Source organism: Bombina bombina, chromosome 7 (assembly GCF_027579735.1).
Source record: "Bombina bombina isolate aBomBom1 chromosome 7, aBomBom1.pri, whole genome shotgun sequence".
Taxonomy (NCBI): Eukaryota; Metazoa; Chordata; class Amphibia; order Anura; family Bombinatoridae; genus Bombina; species Bombina bombina.
The window spans coordinates 486,531,784-486,558,929 of NC_069505.1; the positions used below are offsets into that span (position 1 = coordinate 486,531,784).

At 41.7% G+C, this 27,146-nt stretch overlaps 1 protein-coding gene across 1 annotated transcript in view; it reads right to left on the reverse strand.

The window, feature by feature from the left end:
- The window catches only part of LOC128666807 (serine--tRNA ligase, mitochondrial), a 70,753-nt gene that overhangs the window by 13,250 nt on the left and 30,357 nt on the right, over window positions 1-27,146 (reverse strand). Inside the window, exons 5-11 of the mRNA XM_053721602.1 lie at window positions 20,972-21,026; window positions 20,822-20,885; window positions 18,810-18,915; window positions 5,260-5,307; window positions 3,548-3,656; window positions 3,431-3,476; window positions 3,252-3,339 (exon numbers count right to left, since the gene is read on the reverse strand). Of these exons, the coding sequence (XP_053577577.1) occupies window positions 3,252-3,339; window positions 3,431-3,476; window positions 3,548-3,656; window positions 5,260-5,307; window positions 18,810-18,915; window positions 20,822-20,885; window positions 20,972-21,026 (516 nt within the window). The remainder of the gene's footprint in view (window positions 1-3,251; window positions 3,340-3,430; window positions 3,477-3,547; window positions 3,657-5,259; window positions 5,308-18,809; window positions 18,916-20,821; window positions 20,886-20,971; window positions 21,027-27,146) is intronic.

The following is a 27,146-nucleotide window of genomic DNA, read 5'->3' on the forward strand; positions in this document are numbered from 1 at the left end:
AAATTTGGAAGCTTTAACCCTTAAAATAACGGAACCGGAGCCGTTTTTATATTTAACCCCTTTACAGTCCCTGGTATCTGCTTTGCTGAGACCCAACCAAGCCCAAAGGGGAATACGATACCAAATGACGCCTTCAGAAAGTCTTTTCTATGTATCAGAGCTCCTCACACATGCATCTGCATGTCATGCTTCTCAAAAACAAGTGCGCAATACAGGCGCGAAAATGAGACTCTGCCTATGATTAGGGAAAGCCCCTAGAGAATAAGGTGTCCAATACAGTGCCTGCCGGTTATTTTACAAAATTCCCAAGATTAAAATAATTCCTCAAGGCTATGGAGTATAAAATATGTTTATATATAAATCGATTTAGCCCAGAAAATGTCTACAGTCTTAAAAAGCCCTTGTGAAGCCCTTATTTACTGTCTGTAATAAAATGGCTTACCGGATCCCATAGGGAAAATGACAGCTTCCAGCATTACATCGTCTTGTTAGAATGTGTCATACCTCAAGCAGCAAAAGTCTGCTCACTGTTCCCCCAACTGAAGTTAATTCCTCTCAACAGTCCTGTGTGGAACAGCCATCGATTTTAGTAACGGTTGCTAAAATCATTTTCCTCTTACAAACAGAAATCTTCATCTCTTTTCTGTTTCAGAGTAAATAGTACATACCAGCACTATTTTAAAATAACAAACTCTTGATTGAATAATAAAAACTACAGTTAAACACTAAAAAACTCTAAGCCATCTCCGTGGAGATGTTGCCTGTACAACGGCAAAGAGAATGACTGGGGAAGGCGGAGCCTAGGAGGGATCATGTGACCAGCTTTGCTGGGCTCTTTGCCATTTCCTGTTGGGGAGGAGAATATCCCACAAGTAAGGATGACGCCGTGGACCGGACACACCTATGTTGGAGAAAGAGACCTTTCAAAATAAACTAGAGGATAAATGGCAAAGGGGAGAAAAAAGTGTGGCTGTTGTATGACGACTCAAAACAGGTTATACTGTGTAGCGTATGCCATGACTTTGATACAACATGGAATTTACAAGGTTTACTTTGCGTGTATTAAATTGAAAAATGCAGACACCAGTGAGTTAACGTTTCTTGCAGGCTGGTAAGTTTATTTATTTTTTAGCAGGCACGTGATATTTTTGGTAATAATATGGCCTGAAACGTAAACCCTTGCAGATTTCTTTACAAGGGTTCAGTCTACAGCACTGGTTTTAAAACCGGAGTAAGAGGACAGTCACTGGAGCGGCAGTCTATAAGTGTGATAGACCGCGTAGTAAAGGAGCAAGCGGCGTCTGCCTTCACTGATTATGCAGCTGAGCCTGTCACACCGGGTGTAAGTGGTGGGGGTGCTATGTTGAGACTACAGAGACCGGAGGTGCTGCTATCTACAATAGAGTTTTTTTCCATACTATTGTACTAATAAGGCTAAACTTCCACTTGACCCGTTACAGACATCACCGATCCAGCTTGTCTTTACAACCACTCTGGACATTTAGCCCTATTAGTACAATAGTATGGAAAAAAACTCTATTGTAGATAGCAGCACCTCCGGTCTCTGTAGTCTCAACATAGCACCCCCACCACTTACACCCGGTGTGAAAGGCTCAGCTGCATAATCAGTGAAGGCAGACGCCGCTTGCTCCTTTACTACGCGGTCTATCACACTTATAGACTGCCGCTCCAGTGACTGTCCTCTTACTCCGGTTTTAAAACCAGTGCTGTAGACTGAACCCTTGTAAAGAAATCTGCAAGGGTTTACGTTTCAGGCCATATTATTACCAAAAATATCACGTGCCTGCTAAAAAATAAATAAACTTACCAGCCTGCAAGAAACGTTAACTCACTGGTGTCTGCATTTTTCAATTTAATACACGCAAAGTAAACCTTGTAAATTCCATGTTGTATCAAAGTCATGGCATACGCTACACAGTATAACCTGTTTTGAGTCGTCATACAACAGCCACACTTTTTTCTCCCCTTTGCCATTTATCCTCTAGTTTATTTTGAAAGGTCTCTTTTTTCAGCGTCTGTCCCTACCTTTCTACTTTATTAAGGGTACACGGACCATAAGATATCTCCACATTGCATATAACCACTCATGAAATGAGAGCATTGTTATTACATACTGTTGTGATTACTGTGTTTGTAAAGTGAGAGGTGAGGGGATTGCACATTACACAGCATGGGGGCTGGCTGTAAGGACTAGCTAGGGACTGAGGAAAAAATCCTTTGTCTGTAGCTAGTGGGTATTACGGACGTATTCAAATATAGTCAGAGCAATATAAACGTTATCATCAATTTTAGGCACTTTAGAAGCAAAATTGATAATACATGTCAATTACAAACTTTATCTTCTTTGAGTGCTTTATTTAAATAGCCCATATTTTTTTGAGTGTATAATGTCCCTTTAAATAGAAAGCAGGAATGATTTAGCCCATAAAGGCAAAGAATTGTAGTGCAAGGAGCAGACAACATTGGGACATCTTTGGTGACTGGGCTAAGCAGAATATGGCCATATTGTGTGATTAAGCATTTAAAAGGGACATGAACCCCGGTTTTTTTTTCTTTGATAATTCAGATAGAGGGCACAATTTTAAACAAATTTCCAATTTACTTCTATTATCTAATCTGCTTCATTCTCTTGGTATTGAAGGAGACACAATTTGTTACTGGGAGCTAGTTGAATATATCGGTAAGCCAATGACAACAGGTATATATGTGCAACCACTAATCAGCAGCTAGCTCCCAGGTCATGACCATACCTAGGTATGCTTTCAACAAAGGATACCAAAAGAACAAAGTAAATTAGATAATAGAAGTAAATTGGAAAGTTGTTTAAAATTGAATGTTCTATCTGAATCGCGAAAGAAAAATATTTGGTTTCACGTCCCTTTTAAAAATGTTCTGTTGATTTGCAAGTGGATATGCTCCAATACCTCCTGCTTTGTGTAACTATTTGGTGTCATTGGCAGCACTCCCCAAATATACATTTAATCTCTTTTTGTGCTAAACCAAACTTTATGGAGATATACAGACAGATAAACAGACAGACAGATAAACAGACAGACAGATAAACAGACAGACAGATAAACAGACAGACAGATATTTTCCCAAACATGTTTAAACGCTGCCAATTTCATATATGCTTTTTTATTACATAAATTCATTAACAACAATCTGGTAAAAAAAAAAAAAAAGATAGAGGCGGAGGACAAGGATTGGAGAATTAGCGTTAAACTGACCTTGGTAAAGTGATGCACTCTGTAGAGACCCCAGGTTTCACGCCCCGTGTCAGTCTCTGCTCTGTAACAAGTGCTGCAACAAACTGTCCTACAGAGAGACACGAGAGAGCCAGGAAAGTGCACGTGAGGAGACGACAAATGCGTAGGCAGCATATGATTGGATGAGAGTAGCAGCTCACCTGACTGGAAGATCTGCCGCCATTACTGCGTGATCCATAAAATACCCTATGAACGACAATAGCGTTAGGGACTCCAGAGATGTAGGCGCCAAGAGCTGTGCTTGCTGACGCACTGACCTGCTATGCCGACCTCTGAAGTCCCTGCCAAGTGCTGGTCAGGGTGGTGAGAGGGGTCCAGGCTGTAAACTTGTGAGGAGTGGGCATCCGCCTGCATGCCGCAGCCTTCCTGAGACACAGAGTGAGGAACGGTGAGAAGGAGCATAGGGAGGCTGGGTACAAGCCGTGAGACTGAGGAAGGGTGAATGATTAAAGGGACATGAAAACTGAAAATTCTGCTTTTTATAATCCAGATAAAATATACCATTTTAAACAACTTTCCAATTTACTTCTATTAATTAAGTGAAGCAACTTGTGGTTAGTAACACACTAGGTGAGTGTGGAAATGAAATACATTAATGCCTTGTTTGCTGCAATAGTTTTTCAATAATCAAACTAGCCCCATAGCTGGCTTTATTTGGACGAGCCTATCAAGAATTGTTACTTGAGTAGACAAGGCAGCCATGATCCTTAGATTAGCACAATGTGCCAATTTGGGAGAGATTTGTAGTAGTGTTAGGTTTATGCAGTGTTGGGGATTTCTAGTTCTCAGAATTGGAAAACTTAATTTTCCAAACCTAAAAGGCCATCATAGTAAAACAAAAGAAATGGTATAATTCGTTAGTTAGAGCATGTCAAAGTGTTTAATGTGAATGTTAGCCAAAATAGGATTTCTTAAAGGGACACTGAACCCAAATGTTTTCTTTCATGATTCAGATAGAGCAGCAACTTTAAACAACTTTCTAATTTACTCCTATTATGAAATGTTCTTCATTCCCTTGGCATCTTTATTTGAAAAAGCAGGAATCTAAGCTTACGAGCCGGCCCATTTTTGGCTCAGCATCCTGGATAGCGCTTGCTGATTGGTGGCTGCATTTAGCCACCAATCAGCAAGCGCTACCCAGGTGCTGAACCAAAGATGGCCCGGCTCACATGCCTGAAACACTACAAGACAAGAAATAGTGCTGCCATCTAGTGCTCTTGCAAATGTATAACATTGTTATAAAACTGCTGCCATCTAGTGCTCTTGCTAATGTATAACATTGTTATAAAACTGCTGCCATCTAGTGCTCTTGCTAATGTATAACATTGTTATAAAACTGCTGCCATCTAGTGCTCTTGCTAATGTATAACATTGTTATAAAACTGCTGCCATCTAGTGCTCTTGCTAATGTATAACATTGTTATAAAACTGCTGCCATCTAGTGCTCTTGCTAATGTATAACATTGTTATAAAACTGCTGCCATCTAGTGCTCTTGCTAATGTATAACATTGTTATAAAACTGCTGCCATCTAGTGCTCTTGCTAATGTATAACATTGTTGCAAAACTGCTGCCATATAGTGCTGCATACATGTGCACTTCCCTGAGCTTACATCCCTGCTTTTCAACAAATGATAACAAGAAAAATAAGAAAATTAGGTAATAGAAGTAAATTGTAAAAGTTGTTTAAAATCGTATGCTCTAGCTGAATCATGAAAGAAAAAATTTAGGTTTAATGTCCCTTTAAACTGAAGGTGGAGCTTAGCTTCTGAAATACTATTGCAGCAAGCAAGGTGTTAATGCATTCCAAACATTTTAAAACTCACCCAGTCTGCTAGTTTATTGCAAGACAGCAGACAAATCGTGTAATTTCAAGGTGTCTACAGCGTATGAGTGTATATTACACATTCTAATACGGGGAGCAGTATCATACTTGAAGCGTATTGGGGAATTTACAGAACAATACTCACAAACACAGCTCCTTTTAGCACATCAGGTACAGACATAGGAATGAATCCCTGAAAAAGCAGAGAAGCGGTTATGTTAGACACTCAGCTCCCAGCACATGATCTAAAGCTCTCTGCTCTGGTGAGATTATACAAGAAGTCTCCTCAGTACTGTGAGATCCCTCAAAGAATTTTAGAAAGAGCAAATTTTATCTTGAGAGATGTTTAAAGGGACACTGTAACCAAAATTTTTCTTTCGTGATTCAGATTGAGCATGCAATTTTAAGCAACTTTCTAATTTACTCCTATTTTCAATTTTTCTTCGTTCTCTTGCTATCATTATTTGAAAAAGAAGGCATCTAAGCTTTTTTTGGTTTCAGTACTCTGGACAGCACTTTTTTATTGGTGGATGAATTTATCCACCAATCAGCAAGGACAACCCAGGTTGTTCACCAAAAATGGGCCGGCATTTAAACTTACATTCTTGCATTTCAAATAAAGATACCAAGAGAATGAAGAAAATTTTATAATAGGAGTAAATTAGAAAGTTGCTTAAAATTTCATGCTCAATCTGAATCACGAAAGAAAAATTTTGGTTACAGTGTCCCTTTAAGGGATATGAAAAAAAAAATTATTTCCTGATTCAGACAGAGCAACAATTTTAAGCAACCTTTCTAATTTACTCCTATTATCAACTCTTCTTCGTTCTCTTGCTATCTATCTGTCTCCACCAATCAGCAAGCGCTACCCAGGTGCTGAACAAAAAATGGGCTGGCTCCTAAGCTTAAATTCTTGCTGTTTCAAATAAAGATAGCAAGAGAACAAAGAAAATTTGATAATAGGAGTAAATTAGAAAGGTTGTTTAAAATTGCTGCTGTATCTGAATCATGAAAGAAAAAAGTTAATCTTGCGATGCAGGTTCTGGGTGTGAAGAGAGACTCATATTGCAATATAATGCTAAAAAGATAAAAAAGCCTCACAAAATGTTGACGCTGGAGAGGTCATCAGGGCTCTAGTACACAACATATAATATTATGAACTGCAAAATATAACCCACAGCGCAACATCGATTCAAGATAGTAATCAGTTTGTATAACTCCAGCGCACATAAAATATGGCACTTACATAAAAACCTTAAAATAAGTTAATCAAACAAGAAGTCTTGTGTTACCCCCAGATACCAGGATCGTTCCTTATACTCACTATGTATCCTCCCCTCTCTCTGTTCGCACGGTGTCTTTTAGCTGCTATAGTGTTTGTCCTCGGCGGGCGATCACATGGAACGTGACGATTACAGAGGCTTCTTGTTTGAAGAGCTTATTTTTAAGTTTTTTATGTGCGAGTGTCATATTTAATGCGTGCTGAAGTTATTAAAATCGATAACTACCTTGAATCGATGTTGCGCTGTGGGTTATATTTTCCAGTCTGTTGTTGATACTGGTAGAACTGAAATTGATCTACCTTACTCCAAGCAGCACATTGTGAAAGGAATATACACTTTTTTAAAAGGGACAGTCTACACCTAAGTTAGCTTAAAGTCTTATCTTAGATTCAGATGAAATTAGCCTCCTGCACCTTTTCTATATCATGCAGCAGGAACAGTAAAAAAAACAACATAATTTATGCTTACCTGATAAATTCCTTTCTCCTGTAGTGTAGTCAGTCCACGGGTCATCCATTACTTATGGAATATATCTCTTCCTAACAGGAAACTGCAAGAGAATTACCCAGCAGAGCTGCTATATAGCTCCTCCCCTCACCTATCATACTCAGTCATTCGACCAAAGCAGACGAGAAAGGAGGAACCATAGGGTACAGTGGTGACTGGAGTTTAATTAAAATTTAGACCTGCCGTAAAAACAGGGCGGGCCGTGGACTGACTACACTACAGGAGAAAGGAATTTATCAGGTAAGCATAAATTATGTTTTCTCCTGTTAAGTGTAGTCAGTCCACGGGTCATCCATTACTTATGGAATACCAATACCAAAGCTAAAGTACACGGATGAAGGGAGGGACAAGGCAGGAACATTAAACAGAAGGAACCACTGCCTGAAGTACCTTTCTCCCAAAAATAGCCTCCGACGAAGCAAAAGTATCAAATTTGTAAAATTTTGAAAAAGTGTGAAGCGAAGACCAAGTCGCAGCCTTGCAAATCTGTTCAACAGAGGCCTCATTTTTAAAGGCCCAGGTGGAAGCCACAGCTCTAGTAGAATGAGCTGTAATTATTTCAGGAGGCTGCTGTCCAGCAGTCTCATAGGCTAAGCGTATTATGCTACGAAGCCAAAAAGAGAGAGAGGTAGCCGAAGCCTTTTGACCTCTCCTCTGTCCAGAGTAAACGACAAACAGGGAAGAAGTTTGACGAAAATCCTTAGTTGCCTGCAAATAGAATTTCAGGGCACGGACTACGTCCAGATTATGCAAAAGTCGTTCCTTCTTTGAAGAAGGGTTAGGACACAGAGATGGAACAACAATCTCTTGATTGATATTCCTGTTAGTAACTACCTTAGGTAAGAACCCAGGTTTAGTACGCAGGACTACCTTGTCTGAATGAAAAATCAGATAAGGAGAATCACAATGTAAGGCAGATAACTCAGAGACTCTTCGAGCCGAGGAAATAGCCATCAAAAACAGAACTTTCCAAGATAACAGCTTGATATCAATGGAATGAAGGGGTTCAAATGGAACACCTTGGAGAACATTAAGAACTAAGTTTAAGCTCCACGGCGGAGCAACAGACTTAAGCACAGGCTTAATCCTAGTTAAAGCCTGACAGAAAGCCTGAACGTCTGGAACTTCAGCCAGACGTTTGTGTAGAAGAATAGACAGAGCAGAAATCTGTCCCTTTAACGAACTAGTAGATAAGCCCTTTTCTAAACCCTCTTGTAGAAAGGACAATATCCTAGGAATCCTAACCTTACTCCATGAGTAACTCTTGGATTCGCACCAATGTAAATATTTACGCCATATCTTATGGTAAATTTTTCTGGTAACAGGCTTCCTAGCCTGTATTAAGGTATCAATAACCGACTCCGAGAAGCCACGCTTTGATAGAATCAAGCGTTCAATCTCCATGCAGTCAGCCTCAGAGAAATTATATTTTGATGTTTGAAAGGACCCTAAATTAGAAGGTCCTGTCTCAGAGGCAGAGACCACGGTGGACAGGACGACATGTCACCATACCAGGTCCTGCGGACGACATGTCACCATACCAGGTCCTGCGTGGCCACGCAGGCGCTATCAGAATCACAGAAGCTCTCTCCTGTTTGATCTTGGCAATCAAACGAGGAAGCATCGGGAATGGTGAAAACACATAAGCCATGTTGAAGACCCAAGGGGCTGTCAGAGCATCTATCAGCACAGCTCCCGGGTCCCTGGACCTGGATCCGTAACAAGGAAGCTTGGCGTTCTGACGAGACGCCATGAGATCCAGATCTGGTTTGCCCCAACGACGAATCAGTTGAGCAAAGACCTCCGGATGAAGCTCCCACTCCCCCGGATGAAAAGTCTGGCGACTTAGAAAATCCGCCTCCCAGTTCTCCACGCCAGGGATGTAGATCGCTGACAGGTGGCAAGAGTGAGACTCTGCCCAGCGAATTATCTTTGAGACTTCCAACATCGCTAGGGAACTTCTGGTTCCCCCTTGATGGTTGATGTAAGCCACAGTCGTGATGTTGTCCGACTGAAATCTGATGAACCTCAGAGTTGCTAACTGAGGCCAAGCTAGGAGAGCATTGAATATTGCTCTTAACTCCAGAATATTTATTGGGAGGAGTTTCTCCTCCTGAGTCCATAATCCCTGAGCTTTCAGGGAATTCCAGACTGCTCCCCAGCCTAGAAGGCTGGCGTCTGTTGTTACAATCGTCCAATCTGGCCTTCGAAAGGTCATCCCCTTGGACAGATGTGGCCGAGAAAGCCACCATAGAAGAGAATCTCTGGTCTCTTGATCCAGATTTAGTAGGGGGGACAAATCTGAGTAATCCCCGTTCCACTGACTTAGCATGCACAATTGCAGGGGTCTGAGATGCAGGCGCGCAAATGGTACTATATCCATTGCCGCTACCATTAAGCCGATTACTTCCATGCACTGAGCTACTGACAGGTGTGGAATGGAGTGAAGGACACGGCAAGCATTTAGAAGTTTTAATAACCTAGCCTCTGTCAGGTAAATTTTCAGCTCTACAGAATCTATAAGAGTCCCTAGAAAGGGAACTCTTGTAAGTGGTAATAGAGAACTCTTTTCCACGTTCACCTTCCACCCATGCGACCTCAGAAATGCCAGAACTATCTCTGTATGAGACTTGGCAGTTTGAAAACTTGACGCTTGTATCAGAATGTCTAGGTACGGAGTCACCGCTATGCCTCGCGGTCTTAGTACCGCCAGAAGTGATCCTAGAATTTTTGTAAAGATTCTTGGAGCCGTAGCTAATCCGAAGGGAAGAGCTACAAACTGGTAATGCCTGTCTAGGAAGGCAAATCTCAGATACCGGTAATGGTCCTTGTGAATCGGTATGTGAAGGTAGGCATCCTTTAGATCCACTGTGGTCATGTACTGACCCTCTTGGATCATGGGAAGGATGGTTCGAATAGTTTCCATTTTGAATGATGGAACTCTTAGAAATTTGTTTAGGATCTTTAAGTCCAAGATTGGCCTGAAGGTTCCCTCTTTCTTGGGAACCACAAATAGGTTTGAATAGAATCCCTGCCCGTGTTCCGTCCGCGGAACTGGGTGGATTACCCCCATTAGTAAGAGGTCTTGTACACAGCGTAGAAACGCCTCTTTCTTTATTTGGTTTGCTGATAACCTTGAAAGATGAAATCTCCCCCGTGGAGGGGAAGTTTTGAAGTCCAGGAGATATCCCTGAGATATGATCTCCAATGCCCAGGGATCCTGGACATCTCTTGCCCAAGCCTGGGCGAAGAGAGAAAGTCTGCCACCCACTAGATCCGTTTCCGGATAGGGGGCCCTCTCTTCATGCTGTTTTGGGGGCAGCAGCAGGTTTCTTGGCCTGCTTGCCCCTGTTCCAGGACTGGTTAACTTTCCAGCCCTGTCTGAAACGAGCAACAGCTCCTTCCTGTTTTGGAGCGGAGGAAGTTGATGCTGCTCCTGCCTTGAAGATACGAAAGGCACGAAAATTAGACTGTTTGGCCTTTGATTTGGCCCTGTCCTGAGGTAGAGCATGGCCCTTACCTCCCGTAATGTCAGCAATAATTTCTTTCAAGCTGGGCCCGAATAAGGTCTGCCCTTTGAAAGGAATATTAAGCAATTTAGATTTAGAAGTCACGTCAGCTGACCAGGATTTAAGCCATAGCGCTCTGCGTGCTTGGATGGCGAATCCGGAGTTCTTAGCCGTAAGTTTGGTTAAATGCACAACGGCATCAGAAACAAATGCGTTAGCTAGCTTAAGTGTCTTAAGCTTGTTGATTATTTCATCCAATGGAGCTGAGCGAATGGCCTCTTCCAGAGACTCAAACCAGAATGCTGCCGCAGCAGTGACAGGCGCAATGCATGCGAGGGGCTGTAAAATAAAACCTTGTTGAACAAACATTTTCTTAAGGTAACCCTCTAATTTTTTATCCATTGGATCTGAAAAGGCACAACTATCCTCCACCGGGATAGTGGTACGCTTAGCTAAAGTAGAAACTGCTCCCTCCACCTTAGGGACCGTCTGCCATAAGTCTCGTGTGGTGGCGTCAATAGGAAACATTTTCCTAAATATGGGAGGAGGGGTAAAAGGCACACCCGGTCTATCCCACTCCTTGCTAATAATCTCTGTAAGCCTTTTTGGTATAGGAAATACGTCAGTACACACCGGTACCGCATAGTATCTATCCAACCTACATAATTTCTCTGGAATTGCAACCGTGTTACAATCATTCAGAGCCGCTAATACCTCCCCTAGCAATGTGCGGAGGTTCTCTAGCTTAAATTTAAAATTGGAAATCTCTGAAGTCCAGTCTCCCTGGATCAGATCCGTCACCCACAGAATGAAGCTCTCCGTCCTCACGTTCTGCAAACTGTGACGCAGTATCTGACAACTCTCATCTCATCCGCGCGCTCTATCCTTAACCCAGAGCTATCGCGCTTGCATCTTAATTCTGGCAACTTAGATAATACTTCTGTCATAACAGTAGCCATGTCTTGCAAAGTGATTTGTAAGGGCCTCCCTGATGTACTTGGCGCCACAAAATCACGCACCTCCTGAGCGGGAGGCGAAGGTACTGACACGTGAGAAGAGTTAGTCGGCATAACTTCCCCCTCGTCGTCTGGTGATAATTTCTTTACATGTAAAGATTGACTTTTATTTAAAGTAACATCAATGCAATTAGTACACAAATTTCTATTGGGCTCCACATTGGCCTTTAAACATAGTGAACAAAGAGATTCATCTGAGTCAGACATGCTTAAACAGACTAGCAATGAGACTAGCAAACTTGGAAATACTTTTCAAAATTAATTTACAAGCAATATAAAAAACGTTACTGTGCCTTTAAGAAGCACAGAAAAACTGACAGTTGAAATAACAATGACCAAAATAGTTATAGCAACCAAATTTTCACAGTAAATGTATTAAGTTAGCAAAGGATTGCACCCACCAGCAAATGGATGATTAACCCCTTAGTACCCAAAAACGGATAACAATTATATAATTAACGTTTTTCTCACAGTCAAATACACTGTCACAGGACTGCTCACCACAGATCTCTCACAGCTTCCTTTTTAGTTAGGCTGCAAGAGAATGACTGAGTATGATAGGTGAGGGGAGGAGCTATATAGCAGCTCTGCTGGGTAATTCTCTTGCAGTTTCCTGTTAGGAAGAGATATATTCCATAAGTAATGGATGACCCGTGGACTGACTACACTTAACAGGAGAAACATAATTTATGCTTACCTGATAAATTTATTTCTCTTGTAGTGTATTCAGTCCACGGGTCATCCATTACTTATGGAATATATTCTCTTCCCAACAGGAAATTGCAAGAGGATCACCCAAGCAGAGCTGCTACATAGCTCCTCCCCTCACACGTCATATTCAGTCATTCGACCAAAACAAGACGAGAAAGGAGGAACCATAGGGTGCAGTGGTGACTGAAGTATTAATTAAAATTTAGATCTGCCTTAAAAAGGACAGGGCGGGCCGTGGACTGAATACACTACAAGAGAAATAAATTTATCAGGTAAGCATAAATTATGTTTTCTCTTGTTAAGTGTATTCAGTCCACGGGTCATCCATTACTTATGGGATACCAATACCAAAGCTAAGTACACGGATGATGGGAGGGACAAGGCAGGCACTTAAACGGAAGGAACCACTGCCTGTAGAACCTTTCTCCCAAAAACAGCCTCCGAAGAAGCAAAAGTGTCAAATTTGTAAAATTTTGAAAAAGTGTGAAGCGAAGACCAAGTCGCAGCCTTGCAAATCTGTTCAACAGAGGCCTCATTTTTAAAGGCCCAGGTGGAAGCCACAGCTCTAGTGGAATGAGCTGTAATTCTTTCAGGGGGCTGCTGTCCAGCAGTCTCATAGGCTAAACGTATTATGCTACGAAGCCAAAAAGAGAGAGAGGTTGCCGAAGCTTTTTGACCTCTCCTCTGTCCAGAGTAAACGACAAACAGGGAAGAAGTTTGGCGAAAATCTTTAGTTGCCTGTAAATAGAATTTCAGGGCACGGACTACGTCCAGATTATGCAAAAGTCGTTCCTTCCTTGAAGAAGGATTAGGACATAATGACGGAACAACAATCTCCTGATTGATATTCCAGTTAGAGACTACCTTAGGTAAAAACCCAGGTTTAGTACGCAGAACTACCTTGTCTGAATGGAAAATCAGATAAGGAGAATCACAGTGTAAGGCAGATAATTCCGAGACTCTTCAAGCCGAGGAAATAGCCATCAAAAATAGAACTTTCCAAGATAAAAGTTTAATATCAACGGAATGAAGGGGTTCAAACGGAACTCCTTGAAGAACTTTAAGAACCAAGTTTAAGCTCCACGGAGGAGCAACAGCTTTAAATACAGGCTTAATCCTAGCTAAAGCTTGACAAAAGGCCTGGACGTCTGGAACTTCTGCCAGACGCTTGTGCAAAAGAATAGACAGAGCAGAAATCTGTCCCTTTAAAGAACTAGCTGATAAGCCTTTTTCCAAGCCCTCTTGGAGAAAAGACAATATCCTCGGAATCCTAACCTTACTCCACGAGTAACTCTTGGATTCGCCATATCTTATGGTAGATTTTTCTGGTAACAGGCTTTCGTGCCTGTATCAAAGTATCAATAACTGACTCGGAGAAGCCACGCTTTGATAGGATCAAGCGTTCAATCTCCACCAAGTCAGCCTCAGAGAAATTAGATTTGGATGAGTGAAGGGACCTTGTATTAGAAGGTCCTTCCTCAAAAGGTAGAGTCCATGGAGGACAGGACGACATGACCACTAGGTCTGCATACCAGGTCCTGCGTGGCCACGCAGGCGCTATCAGAATCACCGATGCTCTCTCCTGTTTGATCTTGGCAATCAGTCGAGGGAGCAGAGGAAACGGTGGAAACACATAAGCCATGTTGAAAAACCAAGGAGCTGCTAGAGCATCTATCAGCTTCGCTCCCGGGTCCCTGGACCTGGAACCGTAAAGAGGAAGTTTGGCGTTCTGGCGAGACGCCATGAGATCCAGTTCTGGTTTGCCCCAACGATGGACCAGTTGAGCAAATACCTCCGGATGGAGTTCCCACTCCCCCGGATGAAAAGTCTGACGACTTAGAAAGTCCGCCTCCCAGTTCTCCACTCCTGGGATGTGGATCGCTGACAAGTGGCAAGAATGAGACTCTGCCCAGCGAATTATCTTTGAGACTTCCAACATCGCTAGGGAGCTCTTGGTTCCCCCTTGATGGTTGATATAAGCCACAGTTGTGATGTTGTCCGACTGAAATCTGATGAACCTCAGTGTTGCTAGTTGAGGCCAAGCTAGAAGAGCGTTGAAAATTGCCCTTAGCTCCAGAATATTTATTGGGAGGAGTTTCTCCTCCTGAGTCCAGGATCCCTGAGCCTTCAGGGAATTCCAGACTGCGCCCCAGCCTAGGAGGCTGGCATCTGTTGTTACAATCGTCCAATCTGGCCTGCGAAAGGTCATGCCCCTGGACAGATGGACCCGAGAAGAGAATCTCTGGTCTCTTGATCCAGATTTAGTAGAGGGGACAAATCTGAGTAATCCCCATTCCACTGACTTAGCATGCATAATTGCAGCGGTCTGAGATGCAGGCGCGCAAATGGCACTATGTCCATTGCCGCTACCATTAAGCCGATTACTTCCATGCACTGAGCCACTGACGGGCGTGGAATGGAATGAAGGACCCGGCAAGCATTTAAGAGTTTTGATAACCTGGCCTCCGTCAGGTAAATTTTCATTTTTACAGAATCTATCAGAGTCCCTAGGAAGGAGACTCTTGTGAGTGGTGATAGAGAACTCTTTTCCACGTTCACCTTCCACCCATGCGACCTTAGAAATGCCAGAACTATCTCTGTAGGAGACTTGGCAATTTGCAAGCTTGTCGCCTGTATCAGGATGTCGTCTAGATACGGAGCCACCGCTATGCCTCGCGGTCTTAGAACCGCCAGAAGAGAGAGCCCAGCACCTTTGTAAAGATTCTCGGGGCCGTAGCCAACCCGAAGGGAAGAGCTACAAACTGGTAATGCCTGTCTAGGAAGGCAAATCTTAGGAACCGATGATGATCTTTGTGAATCGGTATGTGAAGGTAGGCATCCTTTAAATCCATCGTGGTCATGTACTGACCCTCTTGGATCATGGGTAGGATAGTCCGAATAGTTTCCATTTTGAATGATGGAACTCTTAGGAATTTGTTTAAAATCTTTAGGTCCAAAATTGGCCTGAAGGTACCCTCTTTCTTGGGAACCACGAACAGATTTGAATAAAATCCCTGTCCTTGTTCCGTCCACGGAACTGGGTGGATCACTCCCATTACTAGGAGGTCTTGTACGCAACATAGGAATGCCTCTTTCTTTATTTGGTTTTCTGATAACCTTGAAATATGAAATCTCCCTAGAGGAGGAGAAGCCTTGAAGTCCAGAAGATATCCCTGACATATGATCTCCAACGCCCAGGGATCCTGGACATCTCTTGCCCACGCCTGGGCGAAGAGAGAAAGTCTGCCCCCCCCACTAGATCCGTTTCCGGATAGGGGGCCATCCCTTCATGCTGTCTTAGGGGCAGTAGCAGGTTTTCTGGCCTGCTTGCCCTTGTTCCAGGACTGGTTAGTTTTCCAGGCCTGTCTGTAACGAGCAACGGTTCCTTCCTGTTTTGGGGCGGAGGAAGTTGACGTTGCTCCTGCCTTGAAGTTTCGAAAGGCACGAAAATTAGACTGTTTGGCCTTTGATTTGGCCTTGTCCTGAGGAAGGGTATGACCCTTACCTCCCGTAATGTCAGCGATAATCTCTTTCAAGCCGGGCCCGAATAAGGTTTGCCCCTTGAAAGGAATATTAAGTAATTTAGATTTAGAAGTCACATCAGCTGACCAGGATTTAAGCCATAACTCTCTGCGCGCTTGAATGGCAAAACCGGAATTCTTAGCCGTTAGTTTAGTTAGATGTACAATGGCATCAGAAACAAATGCATTAGCTAGCTTAAGTGCTTTAAGTTTGTCCATAATTTCATCCAATGGAGCAGAGTGAATGGCCTCTTCTAGAGACTCAAACCAAAATGCCGCAGCAGCAGTGACAGGCGCAATGCATGCAAGGGGCTGTAAGATAAAACCTTGTTGAACAAACATTTTCTTAAGGTAACCCTCCAATTTTTTATCCATTGGATCCGAAAAAGCACAACTATCTTCTACCGGGATAGTGGTACGCTTAGCTAAAGTAGAAACTGCTCCCTCCACCTTAGGGACCGTCTGCCATAAGTCCCGTGTAGTGGCGTCTATTGGAAACATTTTTCTAAATATAGGAGGTGGGGAAAAGGGCACAACAGGTCTATGCCACTCCTTGCTAATTATTTCTGTAAGCCTTTTAGGTATAGGAAAAACGTCGGTACACACCGGTACTGCATAGTATCTATCCAGCCTACATAATTTCTCTGGAATCGCAACTGTGTTACAGTCATTCAGAGCCGCTAAAACCTCCCCTAGCAATACACGGAGGTTCTCAAGCTTAAATTTAAAATTAGAGATCTCTGAATCCGGTTTCCCTGGATCAGATCCGTCACCTACAGAATGAAGCTCTCCGTCCTCATGTTCTGCAAACTGTGACGCAGTATCGGACATGGCTCTTGTAGCACCAGCGCGCTCTATTCTTACCCTAGAGCAATCGCGCTTGCCTCTTAATTCTGGCAATTTAGATAATACTTCTGTCAGGGTATTATTCATAATATTAGCCATGTCTTGTAAGGTGATTTGTATGGCCGTCCCTGATGCACTTGGCGCCACAATATCACGCGCCTCCTGAGCGGGAGGCGAAGGTACTGACACGTGAGGAGAGTTAGTCGGCATAACTTCCCCCTCGTTGTCTGGTGATAATTCCTTTATAGATAAAGACTGACCTTTATTATTTAAAGTGAAATCAATACATTTAGTACACATGTTTCTGTGGGGCTCCACAGTGGCCTTTAAACATAGTGAACAAACAGATTCATCTGTGTCAGACATGTTTAAACAGACTAGCAATAAGACTAGCAGACTTGGAAAACACTGTAAATAATTTTACAAGTAATAAAGAAAAACGCTACTGTGCCTTTAAGAAGCATAGAAAACTGTCACAGTTGAAATAACAATGAACCAAATCAGTTATAGCAAACAAATTTTCACAGTAAATGTATTAAGTTAGCAGAGCATTGCACCCACTTGCAAATGGATGATTAACCCCTTAAAACCTAAACGGTTTTTATAAGCAAAAAAACGTTTTTTTAATACAGTCAAAAAACCACTGTCACAGGTCTGCTGTGACTGATTACCTCCCTCAAAATGACTTTTGAAGTCCCTTAAGCTGTCTGGAGACGACCCGGGTCAAGCAGAAGGAAGCAGGAAGACAGAGCCTGAATTTTTACTGCGTCAAAAGAGCGCTAAAATAGGCCCCTCCTACTCAATATTACGATATTGGGAGTTTCAGTTAACTGTTTCTATGCAGAAATATTGTCAGCCATGTGGAAAAATGTTATGCCCCAACAAGTTTTATCACCAATGTACCTCACAAAACGATTAAACATGCCAGCAAAATCGTTAAAACATCCCTTTTTTAAGGAGCATGTATCTCTATTGATAAGCCTGATACCAGTCTTCCTACTGCATTTAAGGCTTATAACATCACTTCAGTATTAATAGCATTTTCTCCGTCAAATTCCATTCCTTAGAAAATTACTTTACTGTATATATTTAAACCAGCCTGCTAACAGTCGCTCTCACTGTATTAAAGGCTTTTACTTACATTACATCGGTATCAGCAGTATTTTCTTAGTCAATTCCATTCCTTAGAAAAATAATTTACTGCACATACCTTGTTTGCAGGGTTCCCCGCACGCTATTCCCTTCTGAAAGTTACCTCACTCCTCAAAATATGCAAGAACAGCCAGTGGATCTTAGTTACTGCCGCTAAGATCATAGAAAACGCAGGCAGATTCTTCTTACAAATACTGCCTGAGAATAAACAACACACTCCGGTGTCATTTTAAAATAACAAACTTTTGATTGAAGAAATAAACTAAGTATAAAACACCACAGACCTCTCACAACGTCCTATCTATTAAGTTGCAAGAGAATGACTGAATATGACATGTGAGGGGAGGAGCTATGTAGCAGCTCTGCTTGGGTGATCCTCTTGCAATTTCCTGTTGGGAAGAGAATATATTCCATAAGTAATGGATGACCCGTGGACTGAATACACTTAACAAGAGAAAGTTATTTTAAAATGACATATTGTTTATGGTCACTTTGAAATGGCTGAAGCTCGGCCCACTAGTGACATCACAATTATCACAATCTGGGCTACATTAAAGGCTTCACTAGTTCCAAAAGGCTCACTAGTTAGATTCAACAGACTGTAAATGCTATTCAGCAGTGAGCACAGATGTAGCCCAGATTGTGATGTCATCAGTGGGTGGAGCTTGGCAGCCATTTCAAAGTGACCATAAACAATAGTCATTTTAAAATAATGGTTTTACTGTTCCTGCTGTATGATATAGACAAGGTGCAGGAGGCTAATTGCAGTGTAATCTAGGGTAAGACTTTAAGATGAATAAGGTGTAGACTGTCCCTTTAACTTCACTGAATACAAGATTGAAGAATCAGATGGTTTATGCCTACATGATCGCCTTATGTGACTTTTAGGCACTTTTTTCTGAACTCCAACCATTGTACTGACCAGTATTGTTCTACAAAATAGTCTCAATTGTATTGTAATTGCTAAATAATGGTTGAAAGATCCCTGAAGGGACAGACACCCAATTTGTTAGGTTCCTATTTTTTACTTTGAGCATGGTCAATATCTCATTTTCCGTGAAAAGCTACGAGTTGAGTCTGGGCACTAGAGATAGTCAGATAATAGACACAAGACTATTCACAGCTGAATCCCGTTCTGGCCTTTAGTTACCTTTTTTACAAGCTTGCTGAGGGTAAAGTTCACAAGAGCGTATTGCAGCAACGTGCCGGCTCCACGGAGGTAATAGGAACGGTGACCCGAAACATGAGAGAGGCGTCTGAAAAAGACAATAAATAAATAAAAGGTTAGAGGTAAATAAAGTAGGAAAATGTGTAAATAAGGACCATTTCACACTTTCCTGCTCCAGCACAATTTAATTATCTATACAGATAGATAAGAGCGAGAGGATTCTGGGAAAATGTGATGAAGTTAAATAACTGACACCTACATTGTATTATTGTTTACAGTCCATCTGGAAACTGCCTGAAGGCTCCATTAGTAAATGAAGCATATGTTGTAATACGAGGTGTTAGACGCCATAAAAGACTGGAAACTATGTCCAATTTATTCTCTTATGGATACGAAAAAAACAAAACAAAACAGCTACAGATACATTTCTTATGGTGCAGTTTAAATGGACACTAAAGTCTACATTTATTTTCACCATTGAACTACACTTTAAAGGGACATTAAAGGGACACTAAACCCAATTTTTTTTCTTTCATGATTCAGATAGAGCATGCAATTTTAAGCAACTTTCTCATTTGCTCCTATTAACACATTTTATTTGTTGTCTTTATTGGAAATAGCAGTAATGTAAGGTTAGGAGCCGACCCATTTTTGCTTCAGCACCTGGTTAGCTACATTTAGCCACCAATCAGCAAGTGCTACCCAGGTGCTGAACCAAAAATGGGATGGCTCTTAAGCTTACAGTCTAGCTTTGTAAAATTAAGATAGCATGTGAACGAGGAAAAATTGATAATAGGAGTGAATTAGAAAGTTGCTTCAAATTGCATGCTGTACCTGAATCATGAAAGACAAAATTTGGGTTTAGTGTCCCTTTAAACTGCTGGCCACAACTACAAAAGAACAGTCATTTCTTCCTTTGTTATTGCATTTCATTTTGTTACTGCAGCTCTTTTCAATCAATTTTCCTGTGTTAATAGCTTAAAGGTGCCAGATACTGAAGCTCCGCCTCTTCATACACAGTTTTACAGTTACACAAAATATGTAGCTAAACTGTAATATAGAGCAATGCAGCAGCTGTAGAAATGTAAAGCTCCTGCTCTGTATCATGCACATTATACAGTTGTCAAGAAGTGGACAACCTCATTCTTATGTAAATGCTTCTGTCACAGGCTGTGAGAATACCTGAGCTCCAAGATGGCGACGCCCAGTATGAAGAGGCGGAGCTTCAGTATCTGGGATCTTTAAAGGGACACTAAATCCACAATTTTTCTTTTATGACTCAAATAGAGCAGCAGTTATAAGCAACTTTCTATTTTACTTCTATTATCAATTTTTCTTTGTTCTCTTGGTATCTTTATTCCCAGGCAGTTAACCCCAGAAAAGTCTGGGTGCAAGGCCCGTAGGGAGATTACAAAACAAATTAAGGTTTTGGGAGCGACCTTGACGTGGTACCTGGGCTTGTCCCATTTGGCCAGATGCGGTAAATAACTCTTCCAGTTTTGTTTTTAATCTTAGCTGAGAGCTTTCAAGTGAGTGCTGACTATCTCTGTGTGTGTGTGTGTGTGTGTATGTATATATATTTTTATATACAGGTGGCCCTCGTTTTAACAACGGTTCAATTTACACCGTTTCAGAATAACAACCTTTTTTTCCAGTCATGCGACTGCTATTGAAAAGCATTGAGAAGCAGTGCATTTATTAAAATAGCCAGTAGGTGGAGCTTTCCACTTGTGTTGAAGCAAAGCCAAGCAAGCTGAAATTAATCAGTTTAACCAGACCTGAGCTATCGAGCAGATTTCAAAGCAACAAGATCTTCCTGTCTATAAATCAGTCCAGATTGGAATGCATAGAAATAACTGTTTGCAGAAAAATGCAAGAAAACAAAGACAATTTGATAATAGAAGTAAATTGGAAAGCTGTTTAAAACTGTATGTTCATATCCTGGCATTTAACTAACGCACTCCTGCTGTAGCCCTGAAAATACCAGCTCTTACCTCTGTCGGATTATATCCAACGCTTCCCCAATTTCCAGGTGGCCCCGGAGTGCAAAGTCAAATTCTGTAACCGACAGGAAAGGCAGGTTATATAGTTAAATGGCCTACAACCTCCCACCCAATAAAGCTGCCCCTTTTACTGCTACTTACCTGGCTTCTCTCCCACTACCTCCAAAACCCGAGCGTTAGACTCGTCCCCAACCGGCTACAAGAGAAAAAACTAGGAGTAAGGTCACCCTTGTCTGTCAGAGTCAGAATTTAACTAACAGTCAGATTTTCATTTTAAAAACAACTTGTTTTGTTCTCTTAGTATCCTTTGTTACAAAGCATATTTAGGTAGGCTCAGGAGCAGCAATGCACTACTGGGAGCTACTGGTGGCTGCACATATGTCTCTTGTTATTGGCTCACCACCAGACATGTTCAGCTAGCTCCTGAGCCTAACTACGTTTACTCTTTAACCCTTTAAGTGCTAAGCACTTTCCCACCTGGGTGCTAAGCTGATTTTAGTTTTTTTTTTTCAGATCGCCAAGACTTACACCGTTGGAAAGGTTAGGCAATCACCTTTCCAATGGTGGGTCTTGGGGATCTGTAGCTGCTAAGCAGAATACCCCCTTTCCCTATACCTGTCATTTTTAAATAAAGTTGCGTGGTGACGTCACCGCACAAAACGTGAAGCCCCGGCGATGCCTTTCAGTATACAGGCCCGATCGCCGGGGTAGAAGCGGGTGGGAGCGCCCAGATCTCCCTCAAAGTGGGAGAGAGCTAGCGACGGCTCTGAGCCGTCAGCACATGAGTGGGAAACTCTGCGACGGCTCAGAGCCCTAGTTAGCACTCAAGGGGTTAACAAAGGAAATCAAAAGAACAAAGCAAATTTAATGAAAGTTAATTGTAAAGTTATTTAAAATTGCTTGCTCTGTCTGAATCCTGAATGTTTAATAATGCTGTATAACACTGGTTTCAACCCATCGATTGATACTTTTAAACTATTATTAAAAAGAAACATAACACTGTCATTTCAAGACTTTTCAGTAGTGTTGCAATAAAATAACGTGCCAGCCAAGTGTGAAAACTTTCTGAATACATTAACACCATGTTTACTGCAATTGTTTTATTATTGGTCAAACACTGCACACCACTTTAAAAGGGACATAAAACACATTGCAATTGTAAGACTTTTCAGTTGTCTTGAAACAGATTAACACCAGCCGAATATGAACATTTTCACCCTCTTGGCTGTTTTTCAAAAGCAAATCATTTGCTTTATTTGGGAGGAGCCAGTTCAGACTTGTTATTGGCGTAAAAAACCCTTGCCCTGCTCAATGTGTTGCTAAAACTTACACTGTTTCGCTGTATTTTATCTTTTCACCTCTCGTACGTATATGTAATAGGTTTAGGCTTGTGAAATCTGCTAACTGCTGGCATTCTATGCTACCTGGGACTAAACATCTCTTGCTTTTGTGTGAAAATTGCCATCAGATATTGCTCCATTAAGCAGCAATTTTTCAAGGCATAGGACACTGAAGAGAGCTCGATTATAAAATTCACAAATATACAAATGAACAGCGCCACCTGCTGCTGCCTGAAAAAAAAAATAAGGCAAAAAATTTTAATTCCCAGAACTTGAAATGCACCCAGCTGACTTATAAAGGCTAACCCTGCTACATATATTTCACAAACTACCATTAGCTGATAACTGCAAAACAATACATTTTACACAACCATTGTGACCCTGAAGTCTGCAGCCTGTATTGGTTCCTACTAGTAAAGTGGGTAACTGGTGAAGGGAGTTTGGTTATTTAAAACAATTGCGGCAAACAAGATGATGATTTGTTTTGAAAACCTTTAGGCTGATATGTTATTCTATAGTAAGACAACAGAAATGACTTGCAATTACACGCTGAGTGCACTGGGTGCGCCAATAACAAGGCATATACGTGTAGCCTTCAATCAGCAGTTCCTGAGTCTACCTAGGTATCCCTTACAACAAAAGGACAGCAAGAGAACAAAACAAATTAGATAATAGAAGTAAATTGGAAAGTTGTTTAAAATCACATGTTCTATCTGAATCATGAAAGATTCAGTAGTTCTAACATTCTGCATATCGCATCTTACAATCGCTTATATTCCCGTAAGCATATTTTGTCTTTTAGAGTTATAAGTATTTTCAGTGTTTTGAGAAAAGCTTGCCTTTTAGTTGGCAAGAAAAAGACTGAGATCTGAAGTGTGAAAATGTTTACATAATTACGCTGGGATTAGAGAGACAATTTTATAACCGTTCAGCCCATTTTATAAAAAAACAACAATTACGCTTAAAAGTACAACATTTTTAAGTGATTTTTGCACATCCAGTGTACTTAAATTACTATTTATGCTGTTTATATTTAAAGGGACAGTCAAGTCCAAAAAAAAACTTTCATGTTTCAAATAGGGCATGTAATTTTAAAAAACTTTCCAATTTACTTTTATCACCAATTTTGCTGTGTTCTCTTGGTATTCTTAGTTGAAAGCTAAACCTAGGAGGTTCATATGCTAATTGAAGGCCGCCTCTAATCTAAATGCATTTTGATAGTTTTTCCCCACTAGAGGGCATTAGTTCACGTGTTTCATATAAATATAATTGAGCTCTTGTACGTGAATTTACCATGGAGGCAGCTCTGATTGGCTAAAATGCAAGTCTGTCAAAAGCACTGAAATGAGGGGGCAGTCTGCTGAGGCTTAGATACAAGGTAATTACAGAGGTAAAACCTGTATAATTATAACTGTTGGTTATGCAAAACTGGGGAATTGGTAATTAAGGGATTATCTATCTTTTAGAACAACAAAAAACAAAATTTATGTAAGAATTTACCTGATAAATAAATTTCTTTCATATTGGCAAGAGTCCATGAGCTAGTGACGTATGGGATATACATTCCTACCAGGAGGGGCAAAGTTTCCCAAACCTCAAAATGCCTATAAATACACCCCCACCACACCCACAATTCAGTTTAACGAATAGCCAAGAAGTGGGGTGATAAGAAAGGAGCGAAAGCATCAACAAGGAATTGGAATAATTGTGCTTTATACAAAAAAAATCATAACCACCATAAAAAGGGTGGGTCTCATGTACTCTTGCCAATATGAAAGAAAATAATTTATCAGGTAAATTCTTACATAAATTATGTTTTCTTTCATGTAATTGGCAAGAGTCCATGAGCTAGTGACGTATGGGATAGCAAATACCCAAGATGTGGCACTTCACACAAGAGTCACTAGAGAGGGAGGGATAAAAATAAAGACAGCCAATTCCGCTGAAAAATTAATCCACAACCCAAATCAAAAGTTTTAATCTTATAATGAAAAAAACTGAAATTATAAGCAGAGGAATCAAACTGAAACAGCTGCCTGAAGTATTTTTCTACCAAAAACTGCTTCTGAAGAAGAGAAAACATCAAAATGGTAGAATTTAGTAAAAAACAGAATTTATGCTTACCTGATAAATTACTTTCTCCAACGGTGTGTCCGGTCCACGGCGTCATCCATTACTTGTGGGAAATATTCTCCCCCACAGGGAAAGGCAAGGAGAGCACACAGCAAGAGCTGTCCATATAGCTCCCCCTCTAGCTCCGCCCCCCAGTCATTCGACCGACGGTTAGGAGAAAAAGGAGAAACTATAGGGTGCCGTGGTGACTGTAGTGTATAAAGAAAAAAAATTCAACCTGATTAGGAAAACCAGGGCGGGCCGTGGACCGGACACACCGTTGGAGAAAGTAATTTATCAGGTAAGCATAAATTCTGTTTTCTCCAACATTGGTGTGTCCGGTCCACGGCGTCATCCATTACTTGTGGGAACCAATACCAAAGCTTTAGGACACGGATGAAGGGAGGGAGCAAATCAGGTTACCTAAATGGAAGGCACCACGGCTTGCAAAACCTTTCTCCCAAAAATAGCCTCCGAAGAAGCATAAGTATCAAATTTGTAGAATTTGGCAAAAGTGTGCAGAGAAGACCAAGTCGCTGCCTTACATATCTGATCAACAGAAGCCTCGTTCTTGTAGGCCCATGTGGAAGCCACAGCCCTAGTAGAGTGAGCTGTGATTCGTTCAGGAGGCTGCCGTCCAGCAGTCTCATAAGCCAATCGGATAATGCTTTTCAGCCAGAAAGAAAGAGAGGTAGCAGTAGCTTTTTGACCTCTCCTCTTACCAGAGTAAACGACAAACAAAGATGAGGTTTGTCTAAAATCTTTTGTTGCTTCTAAATAGAACTTTAAAGCACGAACTACATCTAAATTGTGTAACAAACGTTCCTTCTTTGAAACTGGATTCGGACACAGAGAAGGAACAACTATTTCCTGGTTAATATTCTTGTTGGAAACAACTTTTGGAAGAAAACCAGGCTTAGTACGCAAAACAACCTTATCTGAATGGAAAACCAGATAGGGTGGATTACACTGCAAAGCAGATAATTCAGAAACTCTTCTAGCAGAAGAAATAGCAACCAAAAACAGAACTTTCCAAGATAGTAACTTAATATCTATGGAATGTAAAGGTTCAAACGGAACCCCTTGAAGAACTGAAAGAACTAAATTTAGACTCCAAGGAGGAGTCATGGGTCTGTAAACAGGCTTGATTCTGACCAAAGCCTGAACAAAAGCTTGTACATCTGGCACAGCTGCCAGTCGTTTGTGTAACAAGACAGATAAAGCAGAAATCTGTCCCTTTAGAGAACTCGCTGACAACCCTTTATCCAAACCTTCTTGGAGAAAAGAGAGAATCTTTGGAATTTTAATCTTACTCCAGGAGAATCCCTTGGATTCACACCAACAGATATATTTTTTCCATATTTTATGGTAAATCTTTCTAGTCACAGGTTTTCTGGCTTGGACCAGAGTATCTATCACCGAATTTGAAAACCCACGCTTGGATAAAATCAAGCGTTCAATTTCCAAGCAGTCAGCTGCAGAGAAACTAGATTTGGATGTTCGAATGGACCTTGTACTAGAAGATCCTGTCTCAAAGGTAGCTTCCATGGTGGAACCGATGACATATTCACCAGGTCTGCATACCAAGTCCTGCGTGGCTATGCAGGAGCTATCAGAATCACCGAGGCCTTCTCCTGTTTGATCCTGGCTATGAGCCTGGGAAGGAGAGGAAACGGTGTAAACACATACGCTAGGTTGAACGACCAAGGCGCCACTAATGCATCCACTAGAGTCGCCTTGGGATCCCTGGATCTGGACCCGTAACAAGGAATCTTGAATTTCTGACGGGACGCCATCAGATCCATGTCTGGAATGCCCCATAATTGGGTTAACTGGGCAAAGACCTCCGGGTGGAGTTCCCACTCCCCCGGATGGAAAGTCTGACGACTCAAATAGTCCGTCTTGGACACCTCGCTCATCGCCAAGGAACTCTTTGTTCCCCCCTGATGATTGATGTACGCAACAGTCGTTATGTTGTCCGACTGAAACCTTATGAACCTGGCTTCCGCTAGTTGAGGCCAAGCCAGGAGCGCATTAAATATTGCTCTTAGTTCCAAAATGTTTATCAGGAGAAGAGACTCTTCTCGAGACCATAGACCCTGAGCTTTCCGAGAGTCCCAGACCGAGCCCCAACCCAAGAGGCTGGCGTCGGTCGTGACAATGACCCACTCCGGTCTGCGGAAACTCATTCCCTGAGACAGGTGATCCTGGGTCAACCACCAGAGAAGTGAGTCCCTGGTTACCTGGTCTACTTGAATTTGGGGAGACAAGTCTGTATAGACCCCATTCCACTGATTGAGCATGCACAGCTGTAATGGTCTTAGATGAATTTGAGCAAAAGGAACCACGTCCATTGCTGCGACCATTAGTCCTATTACTTCCATGCACTGAGCTATGGAGGGTTGAGGAATAGAATGAAGAACTCGACAAGCGTTTAGAAGCTTTAACTTTCTGACTTCTGTCAGGAAGATCTTCATTTCCACAGAATCTATTATTGTTCCCAGAAAAGGGACCCTTGTGGACGGTGACAGTGAACTCTTTTCTATGTTCACCTTCCACCCGTGAGATCTGAGAAAAGCCAACACAATGTCCGTGTGGGCCCTTGCTTTGGAAAGAGACGACGCTTGGATTAGGATGTCGTCTAGATAAGGTGCTACAGCGATGCCCCTCGGCCTTAGGACCGCTAGAAGGGACCCTAGCACCTTTGTGAAAATTCTGGGAGCGGTGGCTAAACCGAATGGAAGAGCCACGAACTGGTAATGTTTGTCCAGAAAAGCGAACCTCAGGAACTGATGATGAGTTTTGTGGATTGGGATATGCAGATATGCATCCTTTAGATCCACGGTAGTCAAATATTGACCCTG